The 16,587-nt window shown below is 40.7% G+C and overlaps 1 protein-coding gene across 1 annotated transcript; it reads right to left on the bottom strand.

Annotated features, from left to right (window-relative positions):
- Positions 1–15,409, bottom strand: LOC142194020 (tubulin polymerization-promoting protein family member 2-like). The gene is made up of 3 exons (XM_075263050.1): positions 15,240–15,409; positions 13,586–13,739; positions 1–189 (listed from the first exon to the last, which is right to left on the bottom strand). Exons 1-3 carry the CDS (start codon positions 15,407–15,409, stop codon positions 1–3), a joined length of 513 nt encoding a protein of 170 aa, XP_075119151.1.
- Between the last annotated feature and the right edge of the window lie 1,178 nt (positions 15,410–16,587).

Raw genomic sequence — 16,587 nt, 5'->3', positions numbered from 1 at the left:
TTACTTTTCGTCTTTCTTATTGTATGTCCCTGCTCCCTTGTATGCACCAACGTATCCAGAGCCATCAGTCCTGTCTTCGCGTCCTGCTAGGCCTTTGCCTTTTCCACTTGCATCAAAACGTTCCTTGTGTGATCCAGTGTACTTTGATGTGTCTGTTAGACGTTCCACGGCCCCTGCAGTCACAGCTTTCTGTAAAACAGAGCAGAGTTATGCTGTTTATATTAAAAGTCCAGCTAGTCAAGGAGGAGGGTCCGGCACCACAGGAACAAAGAGCTTTCAAAGGCAGCTCTATGTAGAAAGACAGATCAAATTACCCCTCATGCTAAAAGACCTGATGTCATTCCTGTCAACCTCCTCTCCTGATGGAGCGATATAGTTACTAGCTTTTAAAGACACAGTGGCATTTATAACAGGACATCCGATAAGCTACTTCTGGGAATGTACATGGAAGATCTGAGCTGATACAATTCATACACTCCATTGCTTGGTTAAAACACCTTTATTGACGTTTTATGTAACTCTTCATACTTAGCATGGTGGTAATCTGCTAGCAAATATTAAATTAGTCATACACATGAGACAGCTGTCAGCTAAACACTCATTGGACTGACAGATATGTTCTCTATTTCCTCCATATACATGCATATTTAGCTCAAAAGAATATGCGTTATTTTAAATGAGGGGGGAGATAGTCAGACATGGGTGGAGCTTGCTAAATAAAAAAAATGTAATGTCTCCAGCTAGGCAATAATGTCTTGCCACCCTCAAAAGATGCCCACATTACAGATCTGAAGAGCAAAATGGTAACAATGTTTAGAACTTCTGACTTTCAGGCCTCATATCTCACCATCTACTACAGCTTCGAAATCTGAGACTACTATCATTTTATAGACAATCATCTTGGCTATCTCATACACACATTTCACTTGCAGCTATTTAGCATATTATTAGTTATGCAGATTCTGTCATGTACCTGTATTGTTACCGTTTTGATTCTGGTGGTGGAAAAATCTTTTTCTTCTTGTATACTATAAATTACAACCTGTTCTCACATTCCCTAATATCTCAATGTGTCATTAGGTTGACTCCTCAAATTGAGGAGCAACCCTGAAGAAGATTTCCGAAAAAAACAACAAAAAAAAAAACCCCAGTATCATCCAGCTCATCGCTAGTGATCTCTCAGCTAAGAAAATTTCCAAACTGTATTATGTGAGTGCCATGACAGTTGGAAGAATACATCATGAAGCCTGTCCATCTATTCAAAAGCCAAGAGGTGGGGATCCAGGTAAAAAGTCGGCCCATCACAAGGTCTATCGGTTCTGGCGTGACAAACACAACAGTGGAGGCGGGTTGTATACTTTGTAATAGTGAGATCAGAGATATTGGTGCAACGTGTGTTACACAAGTCTGGAATGGTGGCCTGACTTCAATATCATCATATGAAGTGTCAGCCTGAGTTTGCAAAAAAAAAAAAAAAAAATTTGACAGTAAAAGATTGAAAATGGGTGATTTGGAGCAATGAGACAAAAATCAATAGACTTGGCTCTGATGGACGCAAATAGGACTGGAAGCAACAAGGGAGCTAATGGATCGAGAAACTGAAGGAACTGTCAAGTTTGGTGGAGGTAGCCTAATGGTATAGGTTTGTTTCAAAGCCAAAGGTTGTAGATACTTGACCAGCTTCGATGATGGTATCAATGCTGAGCTATATGTAAGTATCCTACAAGGCAAGTTACTTCATACACTTGAGTACTATAGGTATGAAAAGGATGACATAATATTCCAGCGGGACAACAACCCAAAGCATACGTTGAGATCAGTGAAGAAATGGTTCAATGTCAATGAAGTAGCGGTGCTGGACTGGTTCCCCACAGTCCCCAGACCTCAGCCCAATCAAATACGTATTAGTGGAGTTGAAGAAAAAGCTGTATTTGTGCCCGAGTGAGTCGACCAGTATGCACCAACATTGGGAACGTGTAGAAGAGACCTGGGATCAGATTTCAGCAGAGTCATGCAAGAATCTGATCGAGAGCCTGCCCAGAAGGATTCAGGTAGTATTGAAAGCTATAGATGGATCAACAAAATAATAAAAAATTGAATTCAGATTTTTAGGAGCAAAACAATAACAATGCAGTTACATGACAAGAATCTGCATAACTAATCGTATGCTAAATAGTTGCCATCTAAATGTATGTATGAGATAGCCAAGATGATTGTCTATAAAATGATAATAGTCTCACGTTGGAAGCTGTAGTGGGTGGTGAGATATGGAGCCTGAAAGTCAAAAGATCTAAACATTGTTAACCTTTTTGCTCGTCTCTGTATCTCTCAGCAATGAAATTATATGGGTCCGTGAAAAAAAAATGGATGACATCCATGTGTCATCCATTCTTTATGGATCCAAAGACATATAAAATATAGAGAATTTAAAAAAAAAAAAGTTGATGTGTTTTTCATAGCAATAGCACAGACTACATACTGATGTAGAGATGTGAATAAGGCCTTAGTCTTTCTTATCAATTAACGCTTTTACTATAATCTACGAAATAGTCTCTGCACTGCAATGATCCTAGCATAGCTTCTACCCTGTAAAGAGAATAGCAGAAACAACAATAATTGACATAAGTAAAAAGAGAACAGCTTGTTCATGAAATGGTTCCCAACCTTGCAAAATGTCTCTGTGTGTAAATGAGTTACCAGGACATTTTGCCGATCAGATCTAAAATCCATTGTTTCCTTACACTATAAGGATATGCCTGCTTCAGAAGTGATTTAAAGCTTTCACACTGTCTAGAGCATGACATATATCTATAAAGTACTGAATGTTTACAGTCCTGGTCAGTGAGAGTCTTGAAATTGCGCATCTGGCTGACTGGCAGGTAAGGGCATGTTCAAGCATCCTAGTCAAGCACAAAAACACAGCTAGTAAGTCATAAGGTGTGAGCTTCGAAGAAAGTGTGAAATGGATACACTTTCTCTGCAACATACATTATTATACCTTCCTTGTATGTTTGTAGTATCCACTGTAGGGTCAATAAAATTGATATTTTTTCCTATCAAATATTGAATTTAAAGTCATTATTAGTTGGGGAAGAATGTTTTAAAACATGTTCTCAATGAAGCTGTTCACATAAAAGAAACAGTATTTAACAGACAATACTCCACTAATCCAACAGTGATGCTGCCCGTTATATGTTATATGGTTATATCTAGGTTCAGTGGCTGGCTAAGCCTAGGTTCACATCGGCATTGTAGTCTCTGTAGGAGACTCCGTCACAGATTTCATCTAAAATCGGAGAGAGTGGAAAGAAAAGTCCTCCACCGGTTTCAGTATAAAACTAGAGGAAATCCAACGTACACCCGGCGAACCCCATTAAAGTCTATGGGGACCACAGGCGTCCACAGGTAACCACTTTTTCAGTGGACAGGCTTTCCATCTTTCAGGTCCCTACACAAAGGCCTCATGTAGGATGTAGCAAGTAGATCCCTTAGGGAGGGTATCCTTGCTGTACAACACTTAGAACTGAACACCCAAAGGCAGCAGCCACTGAACTCTGGAAATCACCAGTAGTGTTTTACAAAGGTCAGCCAGTAAGACCACGCAGCAGCAGCACAAATCTGCTCCAGAGGCAATGAAAGATCTTCAGCTCAGGAGGCCGATACAACCCTAGTTGAGTTGAATGGGCTGTGATAAGCTCAGGAGGTATTAAACCCTGAGTGCAGCTTTAATAGCTTCTATGATCCACCTTGACAAGGAGGGTTTAGAAGCTTTGAAACCCCTGCCTCTGCCATACTTATTAACCAGGAGATTCTGGATCTTCTGAAGGCCTGAGTGCATAAAAGATAGATCTGGAGACAGTTTACCTCACGTCCAGATTATGAAGCTTTTCCTTCTCAGATGATAATGGAGTAGGGAAAACGTTAATGAAACCACCTGGTTGATATTGGTCCAGGAGGGCACCTTAGGGTTGAACCCAGGAATGAATCTGAGTTGAACCCTGTCTGGAAAAAAATAAGTGTATGGCTCCACTGAAGAAAAAGCCTCCAGCTCCTTCACTCTTTTAGCTGAGGTGATGGCAAGCAAAAAAGTGGTCTTATAAGCCAGGAATTTAAGGTCCACCTCTTCCAAAGGTTCAAAGGGTGGACCGCAGAGACCTGTGAGAACTGTGGCTAGATCCCACTGTGGAACAGGGACTGAGACCACCGGCCTAAGTCTCATAGCACCCTTAAGGAATATAGAGATTAAGGGATTCAGAAACAGATGTCTGTCTATACAGGTGGATAGGGCTGATGCCTTCAAAGTGGCAGGGGAAAGGCCCTTATCCAAACCGTCCTGAAAGAAGTCAAGAATGACTCCAGTAAAAGGATTCGACCTCTTAGCTTCATGACTGGAGCACCACTCCTTGAAGACCTTACCTATTCTTAAGTAGTTTCTGTTGGTGGACTCTGCTCTGGTGCAGTAGAGGATCTTCAGGACAGCTTCTGACAGTCCACTAGATTTCCACAGGGACTGACCAACCTCCAGGCTGTCAGGTTCAATCTCCTCAGATCCTGGTATTTCTGAAATCCCTGAGAAACCAGTTTCTGGAGAGGGGGAAGCCTCTAAAAGATTCCTTAACTCATCAGCATGAGTTGGTTAACCCAAGCTCTCTTTGGCCAGAATGGTAGGATGGCTATCACAGAGGCTTGGTCCTGTCTGACTTTCATCAATACACTAGGTATCATGGAAAGTGGAGGGAAGATGTACGCCAGCCTAAACCTCAAAGGGATGGATAGGGCATCCACTGCCAAGGGATAGTTCTCCTGATACAGTGAGCAGAACGTCTTTACCTTGGCATTGAGTCTGGTCAACATCAGGTCTACCTCTGGAAGACCCCACATCAGGGTGATCTGGTGGAAGATTTCTAGATTGAGAGACCATTCTCCTGATATGTTAAGACCCTGACTCAACTGTTCCACCACTATGTTCAGGGAGCCTTTGATGTGAACTGCGGATCGATGGGTCAGATTTTTCTCTGCCCAGGAAAAAGCAGACCAGCTTCTCTGAGGAGGGATAGTGATCTTGTGCCTCCCTGCTTCTTTAGGTACATTACAGTCGTCATATTGTCGGACCATATTTTGACTGTTCTCCCTCAGAGGAGAGGAGAGAAATGGAGAAGTGCCAGGCAAACTGCTCTGAGCTCCCTCCAACTGGAATATGCCATCTTTTCTAGTCTGCTCCCGACTCCTTGTATGGTCTTCTCATATAGATGGGCCCCCCGTCCTGAAAGGGATGCATCTGTAGTCAACAGGATCCAACGAGGTTGGACTGTGGACATCCCTTCTCTCAGGTATATCCACCAGTTGAGGGGAAAAACAGCTACTGGTAAAGTCTGATCCTCTTGTCAAGACCTTGAGGGCCATGATTCCAGAGATTTAGGACTATCATCTGGAGAGGACTCATATGCTCTAAAACCCAAAGGATTGCATCAGCAGAGGCTGACATGAGGCCAGCTTGCTCATAGATGCCCTGTTGGACGCCAAGCGTGTTCTGAGAAGATACCGGACTGCTCTGACCATCCTTTATTTCCATCCGGTATGAGTCCAGGCCAAATCCCAAGAACTTCTTCGGAGTTGAGGGAATCACCTCTGACATTTACCAATTCATTAACCAGTCTAGGTGCTGGAGAAAGGACACATCTATATTGCACTATAAACAGACCTTGAAGCCTGAGCGCAGCTGTTACAGGAGCTACAACCTTGGTGAAGGTGTGAGGAGTTGAGGAAATGCCAAATGGCAGAGCCGCAAACTGGAAATGCCTTCTGTGGCCAGCAATTGAAACAGCGATTCTTAGATACCTTCTGTGAGGAGGATTCACTGGAATATGTAGATAGACATCTCTAGGTCTAGGGTCGCAAGGACATCACCTTGCTGAAGGAAGGATGCAAACGACTTCATGGTCTTCATTCGGAAATGTTCTTCCTTATGATCATCCTCCAGTTGCCAGATGGTTCTCGTACCAGGAAGACTGGGGAGTAGACACTGCAACCTTATTCTGAGGTAGGAACCTTCTCAAAGGCTCTCTTGTCCAGATAATCCTGAATGGACCTTACTAGGATTTACCAGCCAGTCTCTTACTCGGGCTGAAGCTGTATGGTGGCTGTGATCCGACGAGGTTAGGCACTTTTCTCCATAAAGGCCTTCTCGCTGCTGTGGAGAGGGCCAAAGATTTTAGCGCTTGCCTAACCTGATGTAAGGAGGCTTCTGTTAAAAATCTTTTGTTTTTTTTTTTTCTTTTTTTTTTATGTAGATTGTGAGCCCCACATAGAGCTCACAATGTACATTTTTCCCTATCAGTATGTCTTTTTTTGGAATATGGGATGGAAATCCATGCAAACACGGGGAGAACATACAAACTCCTTGCAGATGGTTTTTTGCCCATGGCGGGATTTGAACACCAGGACTCCAGCGCTGCAAGGCTGCAGTGCTAACCACTGAGCCACCGTGTGGCCCCTGCTTCTGTTAAAAATCTGCCGCCAAGAAGACAAAAAGATAATAAGTCATCATTGGAGACTCCGAAGTCGATATCTCTCTACAGCTGGGCCAAATTAGTGCGTAGCTTGTTTGCAACCTCATTGGAGGAGATGGCCATGGAGGCTTGAGCAGAAGCCAAAGAATAGGCCCGTGCACTGAGTGTGCACTCCATATATCTATAGGGTCTTGGAGATTTCAGCCGTCCTCAGCTGAAACCACAGTGGGATAATTTGGCTATTGCCATATTTACCTTTGTGGGGTGACCCCAAATTCTGCTGAGATTTCACTATGGGGAATAAGGTTTTAAATCTTCTGGACATAACACCCCAACAATTTCTTCCTTGTGAATATATCCACACCGAGAAGGTGGGGAGAAAGAGGAAGAAAAGGAGAAAATGCCCCCCTGTGAGTACATCTTAGGGAGGAGATAAAAAACATAAGGGAGGACAAGAGACCTCCCTCCACCTGTTCCACCACACAGGACAGAAAATAATACAGAGAGTGGAGGTCTCTCTCATCCTCTTATAGGATACTATAGTCACGCATTAATTATGCTAATTAAAAAGTTCTATCTCTCCTGCCAGCACACAGGGGCAGAAATACCCCATATTGTGCTGCTGTAGGACGTAATGGAATCACTTATTGATCCTAATAGAGTAGAAGAAAAGCCTAAGCAAAATGGCAGCCCCATAATTATGTACAGAAAATAGAATACAAAAAATTTACAGTCAGAAAATAAACAGATTTAAAAAAGTGATATATTTATATCCCCTTTTAATGAATAAAAAATGGTGATGCATTCTCTTAAAGTCAGCAAAAGTAACATTTCAAGCTCGAAGGATTCAGAGAAAGTATGGCTCTGCTGAAAGATTACAGCTTCCACAACAACAAATTAGACAGGCAAACATTTCAGAAACTGTGAACCTGTGACAAAGATGCCACTTCTGTATCTGCTTGTGGATATTGTATCACATGGTAAACATAAAGCCATCCTATCTTCTGTAACTCACAGTAGGGAGAACAATGACATTTCACATGTATTGTATAGAAAGTCAGACCAGCATCTTAAACATCTGTACAAACACCAAGAACATATACAGTTACACATAGTGTCTTGTACATAGAAGTTAGCACAGGCAACAATTGACTGTAAAAAAAAAACAATCAGATTTTTTCATATTTTAACCTGTACTAGAAGCTAAGGGCAACATTCACAACATTCAATACATGAGGGCTATTGCTTCAAAAATAAATAAATAATAAAATATATATATATATATATATATATATATATATATATATATATATATATTATAATTATACATTCCAATAAATTCTGCACTGCTGAGTTAATGCGTACTGCAGTATATGAGGTTGCACAGCTATGTTCACATTATATTTTCAGTATATTTTCTTAATAATTGACAAATTAAGTTACACAAAAGATGAATTAACAATAATTTCTCATTATATGAAAAGATGTAGTAAAATGTCTTCAGTTTTAACAATAATTACATGGAAAGAATATGCAGAAAAAACGGCTTCACACTTTGTTTTGTGAGCATATTTAGTCTATGCAGTTGGAAAACTCTTAGTGCATATACTACATGTATGCATAGTCTTCCACGGATGGGGATTGTGGTGGTGTCAGCAAATCAAACCCCACTTATCAAATATATATGACAGATACTATTGATATAGCAAGACATTCTTGTGATCGGTGGGAGTCCCAGCAGTCAGACCACCAGCAATCAAACATTGCATATCATGTGGATATCCCAAAAAGTGATTCTCTGCTTAGTCTGCTATGCTTTTTTATGCAAATGATACAGAATAAAATATATACCACAAAGTATGCTGGTATACACCATTTAATGCCTGTATAGAGGTTTAAATCAAGATAAACACTTGAGAAAAAAGTATTCCGCTCATACACCAAGTGAATCTAGGGCTACATTCAACATGTGAACTAGAAGCTTTCCCAACATATAAGCTAAATGTGTTTCTCACATGCAGTGTAAACATAGCCCTAGGTGGCTTTAGTGCAACATCAAAACGGTTATCCCTTGTGAGGGCACTCTTCATTATTGTGTACAGAAGATACAAAAACGGTAGTGGGTGCTCATCTAGTTCAGCATTGGGTGTTCATCTATTTCAGTAGTGGGTGTTCATCTAGTTCAGTAGTGGGTGCTCATCTATTTCAGTAATGGGTGCTCATCTAGTTCAGTATTAGGTGCTCATCTATTTCAATAGTGGATGCTCATCTAGTTCAGTATTGGGTGCTCATCTATTTCAGTAGTGGATGCTCATCTATTTCAGTAGTGGATGCTCATCTATTTCAGTAGTGGGTGCTCATCTATTTCAGCAATGGGTGCTCATCTAGTTCAGTATTGGGTGTTCATCTATTTCAGTAGTGGGTACTCATCTATTTCAGTAGTGGGTGCTCATCTAGTTCAGTATTAGGTGCTCATCTATTTCAATAGTGGGTGCTCATCTAGTTCAGTATTAGGTGCTCATCTATTTCAGTAGTGGATGCTCATCTATTTCAGTAGTGGGTGCTCATCTATTTCAGTAGTGGGTGCTCATCTAGTTCAGTATGAGGTGCTCATCTATTTCAGTAGTGGGTACTCATCTAGTTCAGTATTAGGTGCTCATCTATTTCAATAGTGGGTGCTCATCTAGTTCAGTATTGGGTGCTCATCTATTTCAGTAGTGGATGCTCATCTATTTCAGTAGTGGGTACTCATCTAGTTCAGTATGAGGTGCTCATCTAGTTCAGTAGTGGGTGCTCATCTATTTCAGCAATGGGAGCTCATCTAGTTCAGTATTGGGTGTTCATCTATTTCAGTATTGGGTACTCATCTATTTCAGTAATGGGTGCTCATCTAGTTCAGTACTGGGTGTTCATCTATTTCAGTAGTGGATGCTCATCTATTTCAGTAGTGGGTACTCATCTAGTTCAGTATGAGGTGCTCATCTATTTCAGTAATGGGTGCTCATCTAGTTCAGTATTAGGTGCTCATCTATTTCAGTAGTGGATGCTCATCTATTTCAGTAGTGGGTGCTCATCTATTTCAGTAGTGGGTGCTCATCTATTTCAGTAGTGGGTGCTCATCTATTTCAGTAGTGGGTGCTCATCTATTTCAGTAGTGGGTACTCATCTAGTTCAGTATGAGGTGCTCATCTATTTCAGTAATGGGTGCTCATCTAGTTCAGTAATGGGTGCTCATCTAGTTCAGTAATGGGTGCTCATATATTTCAGTAGTGGGTGCTCATCTATTTCAGTAATGGGTACTCACCTAGTTCAGTATTAGGTGCTCATCTATTTCAGTAGTGGGTGCTCATCTAGTTCAGTAGTGGGTGCTCATCTAGTTCAGTAGTGGGTGCTCATCTATTTCAGTAGTGGGTGCTCATCTATTTCAGTAGTGGGTGCTCATCTATTTCAGTAGTGGGTGCTCATCTAGTTCAGTAGTGGGTGCTCATCTAGTTCAGTAGTGGGTACTCATCTAGTTCAGTATGAGGTGCTCATCTATTTCAGTAGTGGGTGCTCATTTATTTCAGTAGTGGGTACTCATCTAGTTTAATATGAGGTGCTCATCTATTTCAGTAGTGGGTACTCATCTAGTTCAATATGAGGTGCTCATCTATTTCAGTAGTGGGTGCTCATCTATTTCAGTAGTGGGTGCTCATCTAGTTCAGTATGAGGTGCTCATCTATTTCAGTAGTGGATGCTCATCTATTTCAGTAGTGGGTGCTCATCTATTTCAGTAGTGGGTACTCATCTAGTTCAGTATGAGGTGCTCATCTATTTCAGTAGTGGGTACTCATCTAGTTCAGTATTAGGTGTTCATCTATTTCAATAGTGGGTGCTCATCTAGTTCAGTATTGGGTGCTCATCTATTTCAGTAGTGGATGCTCATCTATTTCAGTAGTGGGTACTCATCTAGTTCAGTATGAGGTGCTCATCTAGTTCAGTAGTGGGTGCTCATCTATTTCAGCAATGGGAGCTCATCTAGTTCAGTATTGGGTGTTCATCTATTTCAGTATTGGGTGCTCATCTAGTTCAGTACTGGGTGTTCATCTATTTCAGTAGTGGGTGCTCATCTAGTTCAGTATTAGGTGCTCATCTATTTCAATAGTGGGTGCTCATCTAGTTCAGTATTGGGTGCTCATCTATTTCAGTAGTGGATGCTCATCTATTTCAGTAGTGGGTACTCATCTAGTTCAGTATGAGGTGCTCATCTAGTTCAGTAGTGGGTGCTCATCTATTTCAGCAATGGGAGCTCATCTAGTTCAGTATTGGGTGTTCATCTATTTCAGTATTGGGTGCTCATCTAGTTCAGTACTGGGTGTTCATCTATTTCAGTAGTGGGTGCTCATCTAGTTCAGTATTAGGTGCTCATCTATTGCAGTAGTGGATGCTCATCTATTTCAGTAGTGGGTACTCATCTAGTTCAGTATGAGGTACTCATCTATTTCAGTAGTGGGTGCTCATCTATTTCAGTAATGGGTGCTCATCTAGTTCAGTATTGGGTGTTCATCTATTTCAGTAGTGGGTACTCATCTAGTTCAGTATTAGGTGCTCATCTATTTCAGTAGTGGATGCTCATATATTTCAGTAGTGGGTGCTCATCTATTTCAGTAGTGGGTGCTCATCTATTTCAGTAGTGGGTGCTCATCTATTTCAGTAGTGGGTGCTCATCTATTTCAGTAGTGGGTGCTCATCTATTTCAGTAGTGGGTACTCATCTAGTTCAGTATGAGGTGCTCATCTATTTCAGTAGTGGGTGCTCATCTGTTTCAGTAATGGGTGCTCATCTAGTTCAGTATTGGGTGTTCATATATTTCAGTAGTGGGTGCTCATCTATTTCAGTAATGGGTACTCACCTAGTTCAGTATTAGGTGCTCATCTATTTCAGTAGTGGGTGCTCATCTATTTCAGTAGTGGGTACTCATCTAGTTCAGTATGAGGTGCTCATCTATTTCAGTAGTGGGTGCTCATCTGTTTCAGTAATGGGTGCTCATCTAGTTCAGTATTGGGTGTTCATATATTTCAGTAGTGGGTGCTCATCTATTTCAGTAATGGGTACTCACCTAGTTCAGTATTAGGTGCTCATCTATTTCAGTAGTGGGTGCTCATCTATTTCAGTAGTGGGTACTCATCTAGTTCAGTATGAGGTGCTCATCTATTTCAGTAGTGGGTGCTCATCTGTTTCAGTAATGGGTGCTCATCTAGTTCAGTATTGGGTGTTCATATATTTCAGTAGTGGGTGCTGATCTATTTCAGTAATGGGTACTCACCTAGTTCAGTATTAGGTGCTCATCTATTTCAGTAGTGGGTGCTCATCTAGTTCAGTAGTGGGTGCTCATCTAGTTCAGTAGTGGGTGCTCATCTAGTTCAGTAGTGGGTGCTCATCTAGTTCAGTAGTGGGTGCTCATCTAGTTCAGTATTAGGTGCTCATCTATTTCAGTAGTGGGTGCTCATCTAGTTCAGTATGAGGTGCTCATCTATTTCAGTAGTGGGTGCTCATTTATTTCAGTAGTGGGTACTCATCTAGTTTAATATGAGGTGCTCATCTATTTCCGTAGTGGGTACTCATCTAGTTCAATATGAGGTGCTCATCTATTTCAGTAGTGGGTGCTCATCTATTTCAGTAGTGGGTACTCATCTAGTTCAGTATGAGGTGCTCATCTATTTCAGTAGTGGGTGCTCATCTAGTTCATTATTGGGTGCTCATTTATTTCAGTAATGGGTGCTCATCTATTTCAGTAATGGGTGCTCATCTATTTCAGTAGTGGGTGCTCATCTATTTCAGTAGTGGGTGCTCATCTATTTCAGTAGTGGGTACACATCTAGTTCAGTATGAGGTGCTCATCTAGTTCAATATTGGGTGCTCATCTATTTTAGTAGTGGGTGCTCATCTATTGTCTTCCAAAAAGCATCCATTAGAACCCATGTGCGGTATGTGCAACCTATTTTGCTTAGGACCCACTTTTGGAATTGCTGGGTCTCTCAGCTATCAGACCTCTACTAATAAAACATTTCTTAATCTGATTGATGTTTATGGTGGGACAACACTTTGGTTTTTTTTCCAATAGCTTTAGTGCCCCAAAGTAGTTGCACTTTCTTTGCATCTTGTGCAAAATATTGCACCATCATGACGTATCTGACTGATGCCGATGCAGCCACAAAGGACAGTTGTAATAATGTGTTTGGGTTCTATTTTTTTTTTCTTTTTTCGTTTTTCCTTACTTTTCTTAACTTAACCCCCTTCAGAACCCACAAAAATGCATGCAAAAGTTGCACTGTGTGAAATCAAGCCAGTAAAAAAGTAGTATATACACAGTATATCTTGTAGCCTCTATTACATAGTGTGTAGTTGAGCAGTGTTTCATTGGCTTCTATATAGTGTATTAGGGATCTTTATTAAAGTCTTTACTATGGGGTGCAGTGAACAATTCTACAGTAAATCTCGCTCACACAAGGAGCATTCAGGAGTGTTAGTTTCCCTGAAATATACAATATCATCCTTTACTTTGATGCTTTCTTTTATTATTTTGACTTGCATTCCAGAATGTGTCTTATGTAAACTCTGACTTGGAATGTAGCAGTACAGAAAGCGCGTCCATCCCATTGTTACTTCTTTTCTCGCTCACAGATGTGGGGAGAATGTTCAATAACTAGCAGCAAAGCAGTAAATCTCTGCTACTTGCAATACTTTTTTTCTTGCCTTCCGTTAGTGACCTTGGCTTACTTCCTGAGTCATTTCTTAATCCCAGTCTGTGGAGTGATTCATAACCCCCACCCACCCCCACCCTATTTCTGAGTTATGTATGATTTTTCAATGTAAAGCCACATGCCTGGAACCGTTACCTGGGTCAGGCCTGCCCTGACGTGTCCTGGAGTCTCCACCTAATCTACTTTATTGTATCTATAAATGAAGGAGTGCACTGTTCTGGGATGTCTGAATAAAGGTAAAGCATTTCTCACTATCCTATTCATGGACAACATAGTATAAGATGGGAGTTACTTGTGTAAGAGAGAGAAAAGCAAGTAATACTGAGCTCTCACCGTAGTCCCAACGTTTGCAGGTTCTTTACCCTCTACGAGCTTGTGAATGGCTGCTATTGCCTCACTTGCTGGCATTTCTGGAAATCTCTTTGCTGACAGAAGTTTCAGGGCGTTCAGAAATTCTTCATAGGTGATCACACGTGCTGTCTTAGCCCTTTAAAGAAAAGGGTGACAAACTTTAAAATCAGAGGTCCCTCTTCTAATGTAAAATACAGTTTATTAGGAATCGTGTGGATCGAGAATTTAAAAAAAGTAAAAGCTATATCAGTTTTTAGCAGTGAAAAATCTTTTTTTTTTTCATAAAATTGTCTAATGGAGTTGCCAGTTGTTAGAGAAACTATAATCAGCTGCTTTCAACTGAAACCACTTGGGTGAGCAGTCTTTCAATAAAGCAGGGGACCCCAATAACTGTGGTTGTCCTAGTCAGGAAAAGTCACAAGTTTGACTAGAAGTATCTTAAATTAGTGATGCCACAAACATAAGGCCATTGGTATTTAAGGGCAGATAGTTTACCATGCAATGGATTTGGGATTGACAGTATCAGTGCTCACACTTTTGAGAAACATAACCATCTGTTATTATATATACATATATACAGTATGTACAGTCCTATGAAAAAGTTTAGGCACCCCTATTAATCTTAATCATTTTTAGTTCTAAATATTTTGGTGTTTGCAACAGCCATTTCAGTTTGATATATCTAATAACTGATGGACACAGTAATATTTCAGGATTGAAATGAGGTTTATTGTACTAACAGAAAATGTGCAGTATGCATTAAACCAAAATTTGACCAGTGCAAAAATGTTTGGTACCCTTAGCATTTTATTGATTTGAATACTCCTAACTACTTTTTACTGACTTACTGAAGCACAAAATTGGTTTTGTAACCTCACTGAGCTTTGAACTTCATAGCTAGGTGTATCCAATCATGAGAAAAGGTATTTAAGGTGGCCAATTGCAAGTTGTTCTCCTATTTGAATTGAATGTGTATATATACACATATATTGTCAGGGTCTGGGGTTGCTAGGTGGGGTGGCATAGACACACAAGTCCAGTTTCTTCAGTCCAAACCAAAGGTAGAGTTTTATTTCCACTCAAAAATATAGTGCAGCAACAAAGGAAACAATACAAAAATAAATACCTGCCTGGCTAGGCTCTAACTAAACATAGCATAGGTTACCTCACCTAGGATAACACAAATCCAAAGCCAGTAGAATCATTCAGGACACAGCTCCAAAAATATGACCTCTTTCTTAGGCTCTCTAGCCAAACTCTGCCAAAGTGTTGCTGCTGGAGCTGGCTTCTTAAACCTCCCTTGACGAGGAGACTCTCTGCAGCTGAGTCACTGCCAGAACATCCCCAAAGTGTGGACTGGACGGTGGGGTGAAATGACAGGTCCCACTACCAACCTACCTGCCATTCGTAAAAATCCAGCCCAGTAACTGGAACTTTGAAATAACACTGAGCAGACAGAATTATCTGCTGATAACCAGTCTTTCTGGAGTTTTCTCACCTCACCCACCTTAGTAGTCTGGGTGAGATGTACACCCCCTCCATTACCTGACCAGCCATCGGCTTACAAGATATATATATATATATATATATATATATATATATATTTCAATTTCTGAAAGTCTTTCTCATGACTCACTTTACTTTAGCAAAGATGATGTCCACATCTGTGCTGGTACATCCACTTTCTTGTATGTTACATTCCTTGCAGAGTTTGCTGAAGCTTTTGCCAGTCATTTCATTTGCATTTGCTTTGGAGCTGCCATAAACAGCAAACTTATGGAACGTTCTTTCAAGTTCCTGAGACATCTGAAAAAAGCAGAAAAGTAAAAGGCAAAAGAAGTATATTACATAAAAAGTAAGGCTTATTCAGTGGAATTCAATGGATTCAATGTTTTTATTCCCATAATCACAATCACTTTAGAAGGCAATTTAGGGTGGTTGTTGCAAAGAGGTTTAGGTGATTTTTCTTAAAAAGACCTGTCATGTTTCTCCAACCTCTGAGTTTTGTATAATGTTAGAAAGCCCCACTAAATCCTCTGCTGCCTTTATTTGTTCTGTAGCTGGTACCCTTGAAGAGATATTTGTGCAGTTAGTTTTGGTTCCTAATATCATCGTACTGTCAAGTGGCTGGTATTTACTGTGCGGCAATGGCACGGATAACGACCACTTAACAGTACACTTGTACTGTCTTGTAATATGAAGGAACAGTCTCCATTACTTATCTATTAGCTATGACACTGGGCAGTAAAGCCCACACACTTGACTGTAAACTGATATCAGTAACCAAAAGTAACTCCATCAATCCACCAATATGTCTGCAAGGATGGCAGCTGCTCATAACAGAAATGAAAATGTGATGGAGGTACTGGAGGGGGTGCAGATCTTAGACAAGAGAGGAACTGGTGAAGTCAGTTACTGTGCAAAATTTTAGTCTGCATAGTTCATCAAGTTGTAGAAAAAAGCTGTATGTTGAAAAATTCCCTTTAAGAGGCCATTAGATGGTGGGATCTAACTGTTGCACCCTTCAGATCAACTGTTTAAAGGGCCTCAGCACTCATGTTTACATTAGGTGCTTCCAGTACTTGATGCCATTCATTCTAAGTACTGACAGCACCCAAGGTATTGCAGCAATGTCGTATTCCTATTGCTATATTCAGTATGGGTGCTACAAAAATTATGGCATTGCAAGTACTGACAACCTAAACAATAAAGAGGGTGTAGCGCTCACTTGGTTGCTGTGACCTTTCAAACAGATAAATGGTGGGCGTTCCAACAGTTATACCCCCACTAATGTAAAATTGGTGGCCTATTTTAAGGTTTGATTTTAAGTTGGATTACCCCATTGTTGGTCTAATTGGGATGGACTGATTGCTTAAAACAGATGGTAAAAATGTTATATATGAAATCTATTACACCAGCCATGAAAAGACTTAACAATCCCTCCAACGACCCCCTCCCACCGCCGTCTTGCAAGATTCTTAGCC

Source organism: Leptodactylus fuscus, chromosome 1 (assembly GCF_031893055.1).
Source record: "Leptodactylus fuscus isolate aLepFus1 chromosome 1, aLepFus1.hap2, whole genome shotgun sequence".
Lineage (NCBI taxonomy): Eukaryota > Metazoa > Chordata > Amphibia > Anura > Leptodactylidae > Leptodactylus > Leptodactylus fuscus.
The sequence above is the reverse complement of the archived record's forward strand: the minus strand, read 5'-3'. Positions and strand labels throughout refer to the sequence as shown.

Coding starts and splice junctions, on each gene's coding strand:
- LOC142194020 (XM_075263050.1), bottom strand. CDS start 15,409: ATGTCTCAGGAACTTGAAAGAACGTTCCATAAGTTTGCTGTTTATGGC. Junction 13,740..15,239: donor ATCATCTTTGCTAAAGTAAA/GTGAGTCATGAG, acceptor TTTTCTTTAAAG/GGCTAAGACAGCACGTGTGA. Junction 190..13,585: donor CTGCAAACGTTGGGACTACG/GTGAGAGCTCAG, acceptor TCTGTTTTACAG/AAAGCTGTGACTGCAGGGGC.